The 20,375-nt window shown below is 42.1% G+C and overlaps 1 protein-coding gene across 1 annotated transcript in view; it reads right to left on the bottom strand.

The window, feature by feature from the left end:
* itgbl1 (integrin, beta-like 1) overlaps nucleotides 1–20,375 on the bottom strand; it is a 53,537-nt gene that overhangs the window by 23,872 nt on the left and 9,290 nt on the right. Inside the window, exons 3-7 of the mRNA XM_031870105.1 lie at nucleotides 14,377–14,523; nucleotides 12,792–12,914; nucleotides 12,419–12,559; nucleotides 8,912–9,052; nucleotides 7,148–7,294 (exon numbers count right to left, since the gene is read on the bottom strand). Of these exons, the coding sequence (XP_031725965.1) occupies nucleotides 7,148–7,294; nucleotides 8,912–9,052; nucleotides 12,419–12,559; nucleotides 12,792–12,914; nucleotides 14,377–14,523 (699 nt within the window). The remainder of the gene's footprint in view (nucleotides 1–7,147; nucleotides 7,295–8,911; nucleotides 9,053–12,418; nucleotides 12,560–12,791; nucleotides 12,915–14,376; nucleotides 14,524–20,375) is intronic.

Raw genomic sequence — 20,375 nt, 5'->3', positions numbered from 1 at the left:
AGAGGGTCTGACTTTCCAGGGAGAAGGCCACCATTCGTTCATTTCTGTGTACACCATTATGTGATACACCAAACATTTCTAAATTGCCATGCATCAAAATCCCTTTTCTCTTCTTGTAAAAGGTTACAATCATAATTACAATCCAATCAAATCATATTGCTGTTGAAATGATTGCCCAAGGCTATATTTTTACAGTTTCACCGTGACATACATCACATTATACAAGCTAAAGACACTAAGTGCCATGTCACTGCACCTCTAACTCGCGTGAAGAACTGAAAAAAGAAAAGATATCTCAGCTGGTATTGTCATTTCCCCCCGGTGACACTCAAGTGGAGGCACGCATCGCTGCATGCTTGGCTGATATCTCGAAGTGGATGGCGACACACCACCTCAAGCTCAACCTGGACAAAACCGAGCTACTGTTCCTCCCAGGGAAGGGTTGCCCGCACGAGGCCTGTCCATCACCATTGACGATACCGTGGTGACGCCAACTCGGACTGCGAGGAACCTGGGTGTGACCCTGGATGATCACCTGTCATTCTCAGCAAACATTGCATCGGTTACACGCTCCTGCAGATTGCTGCTCTACAACATCAGGAGGATTCGCCCCTTCCTCTCTGATGAGACGCCACAGGTGCTAATCAAGGCTCTTGTCATCTCTACTCAACAGCCCCAAGTTCTCCCACTCAACTTCCCTTCTCCGTTCTCTACACTGGCTACCTGTAAGAGCTTGCATCCAATGGAACAGCTCCTTCCTATCTCCAGGCCATGGTCAAGCCCTACACCCCCGCCCGACCACTTCGCTCTGCTGCCTCGGGGCGATTGGTTGCCCCATCGCTCAGAGGTTCCTACGGCCGATTGACCCGGTCGTGGCTGTTTTCTGTCCTGGCCCCACAGTGGTGGAATGATCTCCCCACTGATGTAAGGACAGCAGAGTCGCTGCCCATCTTTCGGCGCAGGCTGAAAACTCACCTCTTCAAGAAGGCCTACCCTGAGCCTTCCACTTAGCACTTACTTAGCATTTATTGTATTCATACTAGTTTGTTGCACTTATTGTATTTGTATTAGTTTGTGGCACTTATTGCATTCGTTTGTTTCTGCACTGTACTGGCTCTGGTTTATGCTCTTAGATGCTTGTTTTAAAAAAGGAGATGCACTTATGACTTCTGGTGACTTGTAGTTCTCTTGAAAACCGATGTTGAATACACTTATTCTAAGTCGCTTTGGATAAAAGCGTCTGCTAAATGACTGTAATGTAATAATGTAATGTAATGGTAGCGGTAGCGACCCGTCAATAAAAAGGCAGCCTGGTCTATGAAATGGTCTATTTAACTCTAAATGGACCATAATTTACTAAATGAACATCATGCTGTAAACCTGTTAACACTCTGACGGCCCGCGTCTTGTACACAACTGCTATGTATAGGTAGGTACCGATGCGACATATCTTTGGAAAGCTAAGATTCTTGTGATTCGATTTATGCAAACCATTTTTTAATCACAACAGCAGGTACAATCAATGCCTCTGTCAGACCACCAACCAACAAACAAGCAGTTACAAAATCGAGGCAACTCACCGATGAAGCTTTATAGAAGTCCACCCATCGATAATATTCCAACAAAAATGGTCTTGTTACATTGGCAAAGGTCCAGACGATCCAATCCAGTAAAATATTTAGTCCAAAACACATTATTACGTCCATAAATACCCACGGACTGCTGTTGAATCATTTCAAATTAGCCGGCAGATATGCCTAACTATCTATGTATTTTTGAACCTAACTTCAGTTCGCATGTAAACATTGATGGTCTCTGGATCTCAAAATGGCGGCTGCACTCTGACCTTTAGATTGAAACCTCATTTGACCCAATAGGAGCTTCCATGTCCTGTCTACAGCCTACAATAGCCAACGAGAGTCCGCATTGAAGGAAAGTGCCTGCCCCTCTTCTTTCGTGTAAAGCTCGAGCCAATTGCAACCGATCATTCTGATGACTGACGCTTCGTATAGCCAATGAAATTTCGAAAATAACGATATACAGCTTCAGGGGTTAGATTTAGAGGCAGAACGTAGAAGTCACCTGCGTAACCGCGAGTCAGGTCCCTGCGTCTGTGCGTTAAATTCAAAGTGTGGTTTTTGAGAGTTTTGGAGAACCTTGGAAAGTGAGTAATGGCGAAATAACTAATAGATAACTGTGTTTAGACATTAATAAGCTTTAGATTGAATTATGACTACACATTTGTACACAGCCTAGGTATGTTACCATGGTTACCATGAGTCTCCAAATGGCCTTTTTTGGAAAACGCCTAGACATACCCTTAGAAAAACATATGTAAAATATTCATTTTCCGTGGTATTGTTATAAAATTTGAACTTGTACTAGGTAAGGCTTAATGTTGTGGTCCCATTGTGTTTTCCAGCTAATAAGTCCCAGCTATTGTCATCTGCAGGCATCTGTTTGCAAAACAATATTTAGGCGGAAATAAAAACCTTCTACTGCTGAGTGTTACCTTTCAAAAGAGACCAAAACCATGTATGTACTCCAAATGGTTCAAGAACAGCTTTCAATTTACTTTGGGTATGCCTTGGATAGGTGTTTTCGACTAATTTTACTGGAGTGGTAACAGGTTAAAGAAGACTTGAAACTAGAGATTGAGACCATAAACTCATGTTTACTATGTTTACTGAGGGAATAATTCGAGTGAGAAGTAAAGTCATTTTCTCATAGACTTCTACAATAAGACTTTTTGCAACCGGAGGAGTCGCCCCCTCCAGTAGAAAGAATGCAAGTTTCTTTGAAAGAATTGGCTTCACTTTTCAGATCCGGAGGTGGCTGCCTGTGTAGCCCCCAAACTCTGGAGCAAGAAACCCCTGCTTGTTCGGCTTGCCCCTACACAGCCTGATTTTAAACACTGTATTTAATCACATCTTTATTCCAAGGCTTTTTATTCAGTCTGAGTCTTGCTTTTATTATTTTATTGTCCTTTTGCTCTTTTTGTGTGTTAATTGAATTTTTTGTTATGGTTATTGTCATTTTGATTCGTACAGCTCTTTGGTACATGTTCTTTATTAATACATTTGAATGGGATTGGATTGAATACAAACAAATGCATACACATATTCAATGTCTACTACGGACCACACTTCAGAGATCAGAGAAAGGAATCCCAAGAATCAGCAGAAAGATGTTGAAAGCAGGTGTTTCCTTGAGGAAATACCGCGGTGTAAAGAATGTGCTATCCAAGGAAGAAAAGCCCCGAAGCTGCTGTTTCGAATTTCAAGGCTTTTCCGCTCAAGCTGCCACCTCAGACCAGTCGCATTCATCCATGCCTAAGTGATTTTCTACATCTGTCTCCTTCAGTTTCTCTCTCTCTCTCTCTTTCTCTCTTTCTTACTCTTCCGGTCTCATTCATTGTGTTTCTCACTCTCTTTCCCTCTCTTACCGGTGTAACAGCCTTGCAATGAACTCTGTTACACCGGTTTGTTTCCAGCCATTGTGAACTTCCAAACACTAAACCAAATGGGCATCTTATGAAAAAGGAAGACATGCGCACGCACGCCACCCCAAACACTAAGGTATGCATGCACACACATTCAACCTTCCTTCTAATCACAGCCCCGATACTTTCCCTCCTCTGTATATCTGACCAGAGACGGTAAACAGTACATTCAGACATTTTATTACTAATAACAGAGGAGGAACAGGAGAATTTATGGCACACAGACAATGCTTTCAACATGTGATGGAAATTGTAGGCCTCAGCAGATTTCTTTAAACCAGACTTTAAACTGTCACTGCATAGATTGGGATGGCTGAAACAAAATGCAATTTTTAAAAGGAAGAATTTATTGATCCCATTAGTTGTTCTATTGCACAGGGTAATTTAAAGTTCCATTTTGTTGCAGCAATAGGAGATAATTTAAAGGTACTGCTGGAGGAATTAAAGCTAATTAACTCCCTCAGCACAAGTTAATCTTTGCTGTTTCATTATGTGAGGGGGGGCCGCCATGCCTGCTCAACCATGTTGTTGTGGAATTGGTTTGAATACGTCAAAAAGTCTTTTATGAAACGGACACAATATGTAATGAATAGTTGATGTATTCAAAGGCGGCAAATTGGTTCTATTTGTAGAGTGTACTTTGCCAATATCATAGTTACATTATGTGAGCTCTGTTTTCTGTATTGCTGTCATTGTTCAATTGTTGGATCATGGATAATGTTAATGCAGTTGTCTTCATGGTAGCAACCATGCCTATCTTTCAGGCAGATGGCAACCAGGGTGTCTGAAAAGTGAAGCCAAAGCCAAAGCGCCTTAAACTTGCATTCTCTCTAATCGCCATCAGGGGGCGACTCCTCTGGTTGCAAAAAGAAGTCTGATTGTATGGAAGTCTATGAGAAAATGACTCTACTTCTCACTTGATTTATTACCTCAGTAAACATTGTAAACATAAGTTTTTGTCTCAGTCTCTAGTTTCAAGTCTTCTTCAACACAGCATGTTCATTTATTAAATTATGGTCCATTTAGAGTGAAATAGACCATAACGCAGGGTGTGCTTTAGGGTGGGCTTACTGGGATTGACAGGTCATTTAGTGAATTATGGTCCATTTAATTTAATAGTCAAATAGACCATAGCAGGATATGATTTAGGGCGTGGCTAAATTGAGATTTACAGGTGGCTACCATGTCGTCGTCCAGTCTGGGAGTTGTTTGTGTTTTTCGTTTAAAGTTAAACCTTTCACATTGTGTTTTAACTTCATGAAAGTTAATTGTAACATTATGGTTACCTAACAAATTCTTTTTTTTAGCGTTCGTTGTAGTCAGCTCAACCCTCTTGTGTCACTTCTGGTTGTAAAAAAAAACATGATGGTGATGGCTAAAAACCAAAATGGCGACGACCAAAATGTGGAACTTGAGGCTTCAAAACAGTAGTCCACAAATCTATGGGTGACGCCTCGTGACTACGTCCACTCCTTACAGTCTATGGTTGCAGGTCCCTGATCTAATCAGCAGCTTTCCCATCCATGGGTGTGAGAAATGTCCATGGCCACTAAAATAACCTACAGTAATCTCCAGTCCTTTTCATTTGGAACACAGCAGCAGCTGAAAAAAACCTTGCATTCCCCACTGACGTCCCCCACAGTCACATGATACAGGAAATCAATGCTTCAGATTAACCCCTGATAAATCCGCACATCCCTGAGACCAAGCAGGTTGTACCCCTTGTAGTAACACCCGCCACCGACTACATTATAAACGTGAGAACAACAGAATTCAGGAGGCTTTACTCAACTCGACCTTTTCTTTTTGTCATCTCATTCTCAGTACAGGAACACTGACGGGTATTCCCCAGAAAATTACAAACGATGTTTGGAGCAAAAATAAAAGAGAAGTGGTGCACTGAACAATGCCCCATACAGCACTGTACAACTGATTTATTATGGTTGCTGCATCAGTGTAAAATACAGATACAAGGGATGCCTCAGAAGACTGCAAAGTGTGCACTGCATGGCCGCTAGACAATTTACCTTATCTTATTTGGAAAAATGCAGGTTGTCAGTCAGTCCGAGAACAGTGGTAACGTGACCATTGTGCATTGTTACCTCTGGACGCAGGCACAGTAGCTCTCTGGCAAGGCTATACCATCATTTCGGCTTTGCTTTATGTTGTCTGGAAATTCTATGGATGAATAACCTTGCAACTGTGTTAATTTCAATTAAGCTGTACAATAGATGATTGACAGTTTTATTTGTTTTATTCAAATGTCTGGTATTTCGGATGAACACCGTTTGATAGACTGTCATGTGTCTTTACTTACAACTGCACGACTGTAACCTGACTGTAGTATAAATGCCGTACCTTTTGGCTCACTTGGTTCAGAATGTGATTCTAGTTTAACGCAGTATATTGTAGACGTGGCCTGGGGCGTTTATATCCACCACCTGTAAAGATTAAGCAGCGCAGCTATGCAAAAGCTGAGTCATTTGTTCTCCCCTCTTTGGCTGGGAAGCTTTGGGCTGTGTGCATGTGTAGCAGTTCAGTATAATCTTAACCGCTGGTTTGTACATCAATTAATGTAGCAGCTGAGCGGTTAATGGACTGACTGCATGTTTTTACCTTCATCTATTTTTTTTTAAATGCTTTTTTTCTCACTCCACTAATTATATTAAGAGTGTGGGTGTTTTACTTTTGCATAAGAATTCATGAGCAGTAATGATTTAAAAAAAAACAATGTTTCTATAGTTTTACATGTGTTTCTTAATCCATCCATGAAACAGCAATTTGTGGAGAAGTCCCTGGTTATTTCAAGGGTATAACACGCCGTCCAGGCTCATATTCATGGTATTTAAAGGCCCTTAAAAAACTCAACTCAATCTTCTGACTATGAGCGATGGGGTCCTATATAAACATGCACATTCAAGCCTGCTTTAAATGGGCAGCAGAAGCTTGCAGAAGATGTAATTCTGTGCACCAATCAGGATTCAGCAACATTTGAATATTCTACCGATCCCAGATAGATACCCCATCAGTAACAAACAAACAGTCTAGCATATTGGTTTTATAGCCCTAAAATAGACACTACGGTCCCCCCCCCTCCCACTTCCACCTTACTATCATCAATTAACAGGCTCAAGGACTGGGAGGACAAGGGAACATGGAACTTTTTCTTTTCTTACCACAGGGTTTCCAGTGATGCCTTCTGAGTATCTGAGACTAATATTTGTATTAGGACCAGCATTCAGAGGCTCTAAGAAAACAAGCTTCCTCTGTCCAGAAGGGCCACTACTAAAGCATGCGCTGCGCTGTGATAAATCTAGACACATCGACCCACTGCTTGTTCTATCAAAAGAACTATTCCAGCGACGGCTCACAGGCATATGGTGCACCTTAATCTCAAGCATATATATGCATATGTATGGCATTAACACACACATACAAGCAGTAATACTGTACAAACCTGCATATACTGTACATTCATGTATGCACCACAATAAATGCAGGTTGCTTTAATTCTGTTCCCTCTTAAGGATAGTTTGAGAGATGTGAAACACTGGAAACGGCCTGTTCTACACCAAGAGGTGACGACAGAGTGCAAGCCTGCTGCAGTAACCATGGCAACAGGAGCGGGAAGGGAAGACCAGGTACCTCGTCCGAAGCAGGGCAAATTGGACGTTCCGCGACACTTCTTCAGACTGCTCTCCGGAGACTGGGAGCAGGAGAGAGGATGCTCGCACTTCTTCCCGGCCCATCCCTCCTTGCAGTCACACCTTCCGCAGTTACACTGGCCATGACCTGCCAAGGAGAAGAAGTGGAGGAGGCAGACAGGTGAAACAAAGCGAGGGGCTTTGTGCAAGGAAATTCCTTTTGAGCGTATACTGAGGGGGGGAAAGCAGCATTGAGTGAAGCAGGGTGGAGAGTTCGATGGGTTACGGAGCAGAGAAGAGGGAAAAAGGGGAGCTAGTGTGTTAGAGAGGGGAGCAAGGGGCAGGACACGCTGGAGGTGAGAAGATTGGGTGTCCTCTGAGCGTCGGCTGAACAAGCTTTGACTGTCTGGCCTCCTCTAAGCTGCTGGATGGCCTTTGATTAAACCTGGTCTGTCTGGGTGATAGAGAAAGAGAAACTGATGGAGAAAGATGAGATTCAAGACATTAAGATGTGAATTGTGTCCACATTCTCTCAAACAATTAACTTGACATGAAGGTCTGCACTAAAGAACAGAAAAATGTGATTTCTATGAACATGGATGCTAAGATACATGTTCCGGTACATCCATTGTTAGCAGTCACAGTGGTAGGATCTGTCTTATATAGAAAGTTCACTTTTACGGCTTCAAACTTGCACCAGAGTAGAACTAGATGGAAAGGTGTCGTTGAACTGCAGCTATTCAAAGTTTAAGATCAACACATGGCACTGACATAACCAATATCATATACTATGGTTGTGCATTGCATAAGCCAGTTATCTTATTAAGCAACACTATAAAGGTGCTGAATTTGGAATTCAGAGCATTAAAATAGCAGTGGACAACTATTTGTTATGTAAAGATATTGTGGAGTAATGGCGTCCTGAGCAGAGAATGGAGTCCCCCTCCCTCTTTATCCGAGCTTCTCTGTGCTATATTTACATAGCCGGCCCGGCCGTGAGTCCATGTGTGTGCCCCCCACTGGCTAGCTAATGACTGCTGCTCTGCACTGCTCTTACACGGAGGTTACAGCTGATGTACCCACCCCTTCAGATAAACACTGTCAATGTTGCCGTTGCTTGCACTGTTAGCGTTGTTAGCTAAGCCATCTCCATGTTGAAAGCCGTGTGGAGGCATTCCCTAAATCACTGATATGTTCTGAATTTTGAATATACCACCTTTAACATTTTGGGGAAAAAAACTGCATTTTTACTTTCACACAGAGTTAGATGAGTAGATTGATATCACATCTATATATGTAGCCAGCATCCAGTTAGCTTAGCGTAGCATAAAGACTGGAAATGGCAGGAAACGGCTTGCTTGGCTCTGTCCAAAGGCAACAAGATCTGCCTACCAGCCCCTCCAAAGCACTCCAACGAGCATGACTATCATTTGTATTATTTGTACAACCCCCAAAGTGTCAAGTAACAATGGGGGATTATATGCCGGACTATTTTTTGTCTGGTAGCAGTTGCCATAAAGTTACTGGTCACATTTATGCCTGTACACCAGAAAACTGCTATTTTTACTTTGGTTTACTTGTTTTTTGTCAACAGATTTTGTTACCTTCTGTAAGAGCCAGGCTAGCTGCCTTCCCCCGTTTTCAGTCGTTATGCTAAGCTAAGTGAACCTAAACTCTTGAACCATGTACTTATTTGACTAATTTTATGAGGAATTCTGTAAATGTTTGCCAAACAGGTATGTGAATCCAAACACAGCATGCTCACCTGAGCAGAAGTCATCGGAGTAGCGGTCGTAGGTCGCGTGGCAGTTCCTCTCATCGCACTCGCAGGTGTCTCCGTGGATATCCCCCCAGTCGCCGGAAGGATCTACATCATGACAGTTACACTCTCCACACACACAAGTCCCTGACACACACAAAGCAAACACAACCGCACGTACACTATTATTTCACAATGTATTAATTCTCCATGGTACATTTATTTTTATAGTAGTACAGTCCAAATAAATCAATAATGTAAACTGGAAAAAAACTAAAAGGAGGGCAAGCTTCTTGCACTGATGTGGCTGGAAGGATTTCGTTTTCTACTTTAGGCCGCAGCCAACATCTGCCTCACTTTTTCTTCCTTTATCTACTTATCCGTCCGCCTGTCTCTTTCTGATTTGTTTTTACATCTTAGCCAGGGCATCAGCCCAAGCAGCAGCCAGTGGAAATCCCATTTTCTCTTATCAGCGGTGACAGAGCATGGGGAACCCCCAGGGGAGCCAGGCCAGCTGGCAAGCCTCCGGGTTGTGCCTGGCGCGTGTCTGGCCCTTGGCCCTGATGCAGTCCTCCCCTCACCACCCTCATAACCCCGGAGCCCTGGATTTATACAGCCATGCACTTTCATGTCTGCCACAAATGTGACAGTCTGGCTTCACCGGAAGCAGATTACAGCACTTGTGCTAGTTGAAAAAATGCTCTATAAATTCAGGACTCCATTAGAGGACGTTTGGCAATTTCTAACTTAATCCCTGTTTTCCAGCTAAAAAGCAAACTCCCCTTTCAACACAAAAGGGGAATCAACCCTCTCTGTGTGCCACGTGCAGCCATATTATCTCCCATTCAAATTGTTGTGATTAAAAAATCACATATGCACGTATTTAGCTTCCAGCATTATGTGGCTGCTATCGTTTTTGACAGTGTATTATTAGCTCAACTGCGGCGGCTAGGTGAACCCAACAGACGGAGGGGGTGGTGAGTTTGTTGGAATGAAACAGAGGCTATCTATTGCATGCCCATCACTCAAATCATTCACTCATTCATTTCGGAGCGTAAGTGGAGCAGGAGATATTTCCAACCCTCGCACAAGAACTCGTCACATCTATACAGGGTGATGAAATCAAATCAACCCTCTCGTGTAATCATCTTCCTTGATCCATCTCCCATAATTACTGGGACTTATCTTCACACGCTTTAAAAGGAAGATTAATTCTGACGTGCCATATATAGGGGATTGAGAATGGTTCCCATTATAATCAGCACCAAATTGTCTGACTTCCGAGAATTGTGTTGCACTCAAATGGGGCAGGATGAAAAAGATGTTGGAATATGTTAGCATATTTTTACAATACTTGAGGGGGTAAAATACAGGATTTATAATATTTTTAGGCCACACTGTGCTTTAATATTTGATGGCGGTGCATGTCGGTAAGTGGTGTTTTGGACAGTTTACAGTACAGGTGTGTAGTATTTTGTATCAGTTATGCCAAGTACAATTTAACATAAAACTAGAGCCACACGGTATCATCATATTTTGGTTTTGCCTCGAAGAGGAGTAACTAAATGAGAAAACAATCTTTCCCAATCATTTTTCTTTCACCCAAATTTTAAATAACGTCAGCCGGGCTCAGGCTCTAACCAGTAGCTCCAGAACACTTGTTATTTATTGTCATAAAATGATGCATTTTGTTGTCAAGTCTTTGTGAATTCCTGTACATGTTTGTTTAATTTCATTGACAGCTCAACAGAAAGATAAAGGAAAATAAATCAAAGCAATAAAACCTGCATCTTTTCCCACCTTCTAACAATGTTTCAAAAAGGAATGAATTCATAAATTGAATCATAACAAGTACTTTTGAATGTATTGTGTAACGCTGTCAAGCTAATAGAGCAAGCACAAAAAGAGTGTGTCTAGGTTGATTTGAACTGAGATGGACTCTTTTTAATTGCAGTCATATTTCCTTTGTTCTTTTCTCCGGTGACTCTTGGGGTTGTCCGGCCTTCGACTGCCCTTTTCTCTCCTAAATGGGAGTACAATGGGCCTCTACACCATGACCACAGTCGACGGTTGTTCATGCTGTGTCGGCTGTGCTCTTAACTATTAAATCATGGGGCTCTGTCCATGCAGCCTACCATTTGGCCCCTACCACTTAGCCAGTCCTCAGCCAGTCCATTCCAATTAATTTTAGAGAACTTTACTGAAATCCCGCAGGATCACTTGAGCGAGGGTTAGTAAAGCTGTTTCTCCGACTGTCTGTCCGCCAAGCTCTGATGACTTTCAGCGGAATTAACATGCGGATTTCTTCAACCGGTCCATTCTCTGAGTTCTCCTCTTCTCTGTATTTCTCCAGTGATTTTCTTTTTTTTCCTACTCAGTTCAAAAGTTGGATGTCAAAAGTGACTCTTTTTCATCTGTGATAGTCAGAGAGGAGAAGACGAGCTGAACTGGGGTTCTCGTGTCATACGTGCCGGAAACTGTGAAGGATGAAAGATTTATTTAAATCTATGTTGAGTTTCAAATTCCATAAATTTCTTCCCGTGTGTCACTACTTTCGGGGATAGTGGTTTCGTTCAAAAGTTTTAAGGATTCACAAATCATTTCTCTTCATTATGCAACACAATGATGCACAACGAAGTGCAGTTGCAACCCACTTACAACACGAGAAAAAAGAACAAAACAAAAAGCGGTAGTGCATTCCTGTAGCATACTAACATGCTATTTAGTACGCTAAAACAGTATGTGACATAGTTTAATACTTCCAAAAACTTAGTATGAAACCATTAGTGTGTGAACTGCATACTATATCCGGTGATGTATTACATTATGCAAAGACTGGACACAGTGCTGACGTAAATACCCCACAATGCAATGCCAAATTCATAATAGATGATGGCGGACAGCTGTCATGTCAATAACGCTTGATTGTAAGTTTACGTATAAGATTCCACTTTGCTAGGTGTAATATATATATATATACGTATATCTTTTAATTAGTTCAGACTTTATGATTCTAAAAAAATCATCCTTTGGTCACATGAGGTAGGCATACCATGGAGGCTCTCAGGAAGTGACGTATATACAGTTCACTGCATCCACAAAGATCCACCCTACTGTTTATTTACACAGAAGTATGTTGAACGACAGTACACATGTGTGTAGTGTATCGGATGCTATTTCGGATGCAGCATGTGTCTTTTAGTTGTCTTTATGACCCCTAGCTAATAGACAGGAAATTAACTTGATCCCATTTACAATGTTTGTTTCCTCTTTCCTAGCAACACAATTCAATTGTCACTGTCATGAGGTGGATTCTAATGGGTTTAGAAGCTGCAGTGACGATTAAGAAATCGCATAGCGTCCTTGCCATACTTATTATTCCAGTACATTATTGCTCTGTGAATCGATGATAATATGCATCAGCATACTGGCTGTTGGAAAAAAAAATTAAGACAAATTAAGTAAAAAATCATGAAATAATTTGACTACTGGCTTTGGAGCGGGGAAACAGACCTCTGTTGCTGCAGATTTTGCCATCTGGAGATGTGCATTTCCGCTTGCTTTCCCATGGGCTGATGTCACACTGGAATTCACATTTGTCTCCATGCCAACCAGCAGCGCAGTAACAGTTTCCACAGTAACACTGGCCATGGCCTGGAAGCAGATCAGAATGCACATGCGACGACTGATGAGTTCACCTCTGTCAGTGTTATAGATTGACAGTCAGATTTCTACATTACTCATTTAAATGTCCTGATTTTAGGATTTTATCTTTGTATTTATTTATCATATGTTCACAGAGAAAAATAACTTTTTGCTTTTATTGCTACTATTTGAGACTTGCTAGGCCAAATTAAGGTTGGTGGAGTGAGGGTGTGAGACATACCTCCGCACACCTCCCCGTTGTCCTCGTCCAGACACTCGCTGTCCTCACACTCGCAGAAGCGTCCCGTCACCAGACCCCTGTCGTCCTTATTGTTACACATGCAGCTGCCACAGTGGCAGGTGCCTATTAAAGATATGAGACACAGTTAAAAGCTCATGTGTTAGAAAAAAAGTCAAGAGTGTGTGTGTGTGTGTAAGTTTACAGTATGTGGTTGGTTGTGTACATTCTAGTGCGGTGCACTTAAAGAAGCCCAGCTGGTTTGCAGATGTGCAAACCGGAGGCTCCATCTGTGCGTCGTGTGTCAACGGATCTGGACTCGTGTCTGAAGGCCGCGAAGCTGTGTTTGTGTTTGTGTGCTTTTTTCGAATGGTGCGCCGATTTGCGTTTGATCTACACAGATGCTGTACGCATTCAGCCTTCATCTAGGTGGGAGGCACTGTGGCTCATGTGTCCACAGACATAGACGCACGAACTACAACTGTGTGCATCAAATAACCTCTGGCTTGTTAGCTGGCCAAATTGAAGACAGTATTGTTGACTCAAGATGCCAGTCTTTCCAGTGCATCTGTGTAAGTGAAAGGGAATTGTTGAATTGTTGGAATTCCTGGAGTGTGTGAGAGCAAAGATATTACAAGTGTCTCTTCTAACCATAGACTGTAGGTAAGAAGTTGGCGTAGTCATCGTGACGTCACCCATTGGTTTGTGGACTGCCGTTTTGGAGCGACAATTGAGATTGACAATTTGGAATACGATCGCTGCTATGTTTTTTTTGCAATCAATGAACAGAAATTACCATATTTGGAATGTGGAGGAGTGACGTAGAGACACTGTATACATCTCTGGTAGTCGCTGACCTGTCAATCCCAGTAAGCCCGCCCTAAAGCACACCCTGCTTTATGGTCTATTTGACTATGAATGGACCATAATTTAATAAATGAGCATGCTGTATTGAAGAAGACTTGGAACTAGAGATTGAGACCATAAACTCATGTTTACTGAGGTAATAAATCAAGAGAGAAGTAGAGTCATTTTTTCATAGACTTCTTCTATACAATCTGACTTATTTTTGTAACCAGAGGAGTCGCCCCCTGTTGGCCAGTAGAGAGAATGCAAGTTTTAAGAAACTTCCGTATTGGCTTCACTCAGCACCTATTGCCTGCTTTTAACTGAAAGAAATGCTCATGGCTCATGTTTTTTTCTGTAATTAACTGTAGACTTTGTGGTTTGTTAGAAAATGTGTAAAACATTGTCAAACAAATCATGAGTTTTAACTTTGTAAATCAGATTTTCAGTTACTAACATCAGTAGATTACACAACCTGGCAACCTTTAACAGTGGTGTATTATTCGTCTGTATAGCATGTATGATATATATTTGTTTAAAGTGTGCAAATTATAAACCTGTAGTCCAGTAAAAGACGCATGTGATTGTTGTATGTATATGTTGCGTGTATTATGTCCATTTGTTTGTTGCAAATTTGTGGCAATGCTTGAGTGTACTTTTCTTGCTACTGTGTATGACTCATTGTGGGTATACACATCTGTGTGTGTGTGTGTGAGAGTTTGTGTGCGTGTGGTCGCAGCACCTCTGTTGGAGCACACCACCCCCTGTGGGTTTTTGCATAGCTCTTTGCTCTTCTTGCCGGGTAGGTCACACTCCTCCTGGAACTGGCAGGCCTCTCCGAACCAGCCTTCGTCACACTCACACGTCCCACAGTCGCAGTAGCCGCGGTCTGAAAGGGAAAGCACAATGCACCCCGTGCTGTTCATCAACACTGAGAAGCATTCCCGTCGCCAAAACACTCTACAAGACAGGGCGAGTGTTGTCTTAAATTGATGCGGTGGCGGCGTCGCACTACCAGGAGACAGGAGCTGGAGTTACAGGATTCACTTGACTCCTTTGACTTGTTTTAATGGATGTGAAATACACATTCCCCTTCAGATGCATACATGTGCACATTGTAAGTAATACCTCCCTTTTTGTTACAAAATTGAAGGAAGATATTTTAGCTTCCCCTTCAATCGCTCAGCGATTTATTGTCCAGTGTTCAGAGGATCTATGCAGGTGGTTTTGCCGTCACTCTTTCTCTTCATTCTGATGGCCACGGTGAGCAACACGAAAAACAGGAGGAGGAAATCATGTGATGCAAAAGAAGGCTGTTGACGAGTTATTATAAATGCTGCACCCAGCGTATTTAGCAGCAAGGGGGCCTTGTATGTCACACTCAATCATTCTACCGACACGTTCATCGTGTAAACGTGACGTCCTTTTTTCAAGGGCCATCCATTAGTCATTAGCAACGGGCGAGTCCCCCGTCTCTTCTCATTATCGATACGTCTCAGGGGACACTTGGGAACAGGTTCAAGGGAGAGAAGAATATGGAAAGTGCGCTTCTGCACCACAGAGATAATATGATGTTGAGGAAAATGAACTATTTTAATGAAACATCTGTACAATTGTACAAAAAAACGAGGCTCTGCGTGGGATATTGCTCTCTGCTGGCTGTTCAAAAGATAAAATTCTATATTATTGCAATGTAGCCATATATTGGCTAGAAATATTCTTCAGACTATCAAACCATTGGCATATTAAAGTATTTTTAGCTTCTTGAAACGCACCAGAACTTGTAGTTTTTTCAGTAATAAGTGATTCTTGAATCCTTGGCACGTTAAAAAAAACATCTACTGAAGACCACAGTGCGGTAGCCTAGCACAAAACAGAAGTAGCAACATGCACTAGAGTTGCGGGAAAAATGTTATAAAAAACCTGGAAATGAGTCAGCATTTTTGCAAGATCCAGGTTCCCTCATCTTAAAGTCAATAGATTTTTTGAATTGATTTTTGCTAAGATGCCTGGGATAAGGTCTGCGGTTGAAAGAGATTTTGTTCTACGATGTAAATGCATCAGTAAATATCCCTCTCGCTTTTAAATGTCTTTAAAAGTGGTTGCTTACAAGTGGCTAAATTAAACTAAACATCATATCTCCGACTAGTCCGCCTTCATGGCGTCATTTTGCGTACTCACGCTCATGTTTAGTTTGTGGCTTGCATTGGCCTTTTACTTCAGCCGATTGCATTCACGCTTCAAAAATTAAAAAAGTGGCGTTCATTTGTGAAGATCATCTGGCTGAAGAAAACATGTAAGCACCATAAGTGTTTTTTTTTGCCACAGAGAGTTTTCTTTACTGCAGTAATTCAAAATCAAATGGAAAAACTCCCTTTGGATTTTTGTCAAGGGAACCAGTGTGATTCTAACTTCCGGGGGTTGGCTTACAAAAACACAATTCCTGCACAATTCTATACAGAATATATGTAAATGACAAAAAGAAAAAACATTTCTTTTTGGATTTATCATTTAGTTTTGCAGATGGGAACTGCCACACATTACATTCAAGTCTGTCCAACTGAATTCAGCAGAATGTATCCCTGCCACCCAGTGGCCCCCATAAATCTCCGCTTGACAATCACTCTGACACGGACCCTCTTTGTCAGCCGGGCGAAAGTTTGTGTGCGTGGGAAGGTGGCTGTCTGTCGACAGTTTATCTTCCCTGGAGCTTCCTGAGCAGTACTCCTGAGCAGTCAGGGTCCCTACTACACACCGCCGACGAACATGTGTGCAGATCAGGGCCCCCGATGATCGGGACCAGATACATCCCATGGGGGTCGGGGGGAGAGAGAGGGTGCATCTGTGCCGCAGCGTCAGTGTCAGTAATAGGTGATGATGTGGTGTTACCATGATTAACTGCTGACTGGTGACTCACTCAGCAGGCAAATTTCAGAATCTATCATGTCCCTGTTTCAGATAGAAAAACGTGTATAATATCGAGAGGGAGATAAACATGGGGTCGTGTGCAACATCATAATCCAACAATCCTCGAATGATTTCTGGTTAAATATATGTAACAAAAAACGAATTCCCTCCCTGTGAGCGGAGAACACTTACGTTTGAGGCAATCTCGGGCCTATACGATTTCAGTGCACTTTCAATTATAAGCAACGCAATAATGCAAGACATACATTACATATTGCCTCTTCAAATTACATCCCCCCTCCGCCCCAACCCTCACTTTGTTTAGATCATGTTCTCCATAACATGATACTCATTTCGGTGAGTAATTATCCCTCCTTGCGTTCCTCTCTCCCTGTGGGTGGCGGAGCGTGAAGCGGCGGCACGTCAGTTCATGTTCTGTGGGAAAAGATCTAGGAGACACCTGTCCCAGGTAATAACTCATTCTCTGGGCTCGCTGCCCTCGCAACAAGCAACTCCTGCTTCTCATCCTTCCTTTTTTTGTTTTTGTTTTTTCTACATTTCTCTTTTTTGAACCTTCCTCAGGCATGATAACAGCAATGGAGGAACACTTGTTCCTACAGTAAGAGGTCTTTGGAAGTTGAAATTAGTCCCCAATCAAAAACGGCCTTTTACTAGTGGACTTGGATAGACTTGAGTGGCTTTTCTCTCGTCGCAGCCCACGCTGGAATCATTAGGTGACTCACCACACGAGCACACATTGCACAGCAAAGCTCAGAATATCCAAGTGAAAGCACATAAAAATATGCACTAGCAAATAAAATAAAAAATCCAGAGATGAACAATTTAATGGACTGTAATGGCTTAAGGACTGCATTCCTCTTTGAGTCGCTGTTCTTTTTTCCCTCTCTCTTTGGGAAATCAACAGAAATGTGTATTAAACCTTTTAGTCATTTTGGACAGACTGCCATTAGTGAGCTGTTCTCCCATGATTAGTTTCTCTCATCTGTCTATAATGTGTGCATATTGGAAGCAACATCTTAAGCTAATGTAGTGCTGTTGGAAAGTGCATCTGGAGGAGTTTGATTTGGACAAGCTGACTTCTTATGCACTGCTGACATAAAACCCCCTTGGGTGGGATCATTATTGGCTATGGCAGGGAGGGGGGGGGGGGGGCAGGAGGCTGGGGGCTGAGCCAGGAAAAGAGCAGATGCTCTGAAAACCCGGAGCCTGAGAGAGAGGCTAATATATGTTCTTAAAGAACCCTTAAAACAACCATCCATCAGGGGGGAAAGGGGTTTTTCGCTCTCGTGTCTTCATATTTCAACTGCCCCTTTGAGATAGAGCGAGAAGGATACGCTTATGGTAAAGTCTGCAGAAATCATGACGTTACAGATGGTTCTGGATTGCAGGCTTACAGTGCACGGCTTTCTGCCTCCATCCGCCGTTTGTAGAGCGCACTGCTGACCCGTGTTTGATCAAACATTGCATGTGCTGTTACAGTAGGTGTTGCTGTAGGTGTCAATCTGACTCTCTGATAGGTAACAATTCAAATAAAAGAGATGTTCTGTTCCGGTTGAAGATCAAACTCAAAGGTGATTGCTCACTGCAGCTCAGTCGCCAGGAGAAAATTGTTTCTGCTAAACCACAGATATGTTGAATGTTGACGTTTTTTGGATTAGATCAGAGCAAGTGATGAAGTGAAAAGCCGCTATTATAAGTCGACCTTATGTAAGAAAGTCCGCTAAGGACATTTTTTATGTATTCACGGTATAGTTACGGTTGTTCGTTATGTTTCTTTTTTATGAACCTTAACCAACTAGTCTTGTTGCCTAAACCTAACAAACGTTAACCACGTGGCATTGCGCGTTTCTGCAAGCACGATACGAGGCTGATGTAAAACACATTCACGAGACGTATTTTTGGTTCAGAAACATCCAGGTTAAACGCATCTCGTTTACAGAAACCTCCAATGCCAACATTGTTTCTGGTGACTGGGTTGCTCACATCAGTCTTGATATAATAGTCTAATGCTATTCAATATTGCAACAGTAATTACTAACAACTTGATAATACAGTGTTTCTTCATTGGGACAATGCTAGCCTGCAGCGCCCTGGAACACCCGCTGTGATTCTGACTATGAGAAAAGACCATGAATTTCAGAGAAGCACAGCCTGTCTGAACACACACACCAGAGGAAACTGCAGACACAGAGAGAGAGAGAGAGAGAGAGAGAGAGATTTTACGTGGCCAATAAAAGAGGGAGGGCTGTGAAAGAGAGAATGGAAACATTGCCACGTTGACCCTCGTCTTTGAAAACAGATGATTTACTACAGAAAACTATGAAAATAACCAAAGATTACGTTTCTCATGTACTGCTCCTCAGACAAAAAAATAATGGGAGACGGAACAGGAAGATTGAAACACTGTCCAAAAAACAATCAGCAGGGTGAAATGACACATTTGTACATTTGGCGAACAGATGTTATTCCAGGTCGTCATCCCGTCGCTCTGCTACAATGTGGGATGCATCAGCGGGAGGAAAAGAACGTGTGAGCGACGGCATCACTGCTTTGTGTACATCCTTGGAAATCCACTCCAGGCCATAATAGGTCTATTATGTTGTGATGGAATTTATGTATTTTTAGCCTTATCATGGAATGTTCTATGGTACATATATTGTGCGACAGTACAGGCATTTTTTTCTGCCAATGGATCGCAAAAAGCATATCATGGTACTATGTTTATACAGTATAAAATACAATGTATGCAAAAGAAAGAAACGAAAGAACTGAGGAGTATGTCTGTATCTGTTATTGTGTGGTGAAGAATGTGATGCATATGTAACAGGAACATAATAGGCTCTTTTTGCTCTGAATAAAATGACACGGACAGCTATTCATTCTCCTCTAACTAGAAGAAGGACATTTCAGTACATGAACTGCTTCTATAATGCCTCCGTTCCAGCATGCATTGCTAAAGAGCACCCTGGGCGGTTAACTTTTGTTCATCCTATGCACGCAGAGTATATAAATGTAGAGCCTACAGTTCACTTGATTTGGATGTCTGTTGACATGGAAAACCTGCACAACAAAAAAGTAAAGACCATGTAAACTCCCCACAAAAAGGATTGTTGCCCTGATCAGGAGGATCTGAATTAGTCGAATGAATTCCATCCGAGGTAAAAGAACAGGAAAACCAATGTTTCTGGAAAGGAAAAACAAAAACACACACACAGTTTATCGCTATAAGGAGAAAAAAAAATCTATTGGATCTTATCAGTGGGCAGCAGTGAGAGGCAGAGATAAGGGAGCCGCAGGGGGAGAAATTGGCTGCCGATCTCAGACAGCATGCATGCTGCATGGGCCATTGAGCAACTGAGGTGGGGGTGGAAATGTGTGTATTATTCTCAATATGCTTTGAATATAATTACTGGGCCCTTCATGCACATGGAAATTCATTTTTTTCTTTTTTGGAAAATGCATCATTTGCTAATTTGCATGCGCATATGATTGTTCCGCTGCTAAAAAGGGTACAGGCAGTTCCATTGCAGTATGTGGAAGTCCGCTTTTTGATAGGTAGACATCACTCAAAGATGCAAGTCCCCTCTTGGCAATTTCTTTAAAAACTAATTAAAAAGCACATTTGCAGTAATATTCTGGGGAAAGACCTTGAAAGTAAATTTGCTATTTCTTTTTTGTTTTTTCAAAATGACCAGAAACAGAAGACCACACTTGGTTAGACCAGCATGACAGTCCACTGTTGGTAATGTAGGAATGTATGTGTGTCTGTGTGTGTGTGTGTGTGTGTGTGTGTGTGTGTGTGTGTGTGTGTGT

The sequence above is a fragment of the Anarrhichthys ocellatus genome, unplaced genomic scaffold (genome assembly GCF_004355925.1).
Source record: "Anarrhichthys ocellatus isolate YVR2014 unplaced genomic scaffold, GSC_Weel_1.0 scaffold51, whole genome shotgun sequence".
Classification (NCBI taxonomy): Eukaryota; Metazoa; Chordata; class Actinopteri; order Perciformes; family Anarhichadidae; genus Anarrhichthys; species Anarrhichthys ocellatus.
This window is presented reverse-complemented; position numbering and strand designations above follow the sequence as displayed.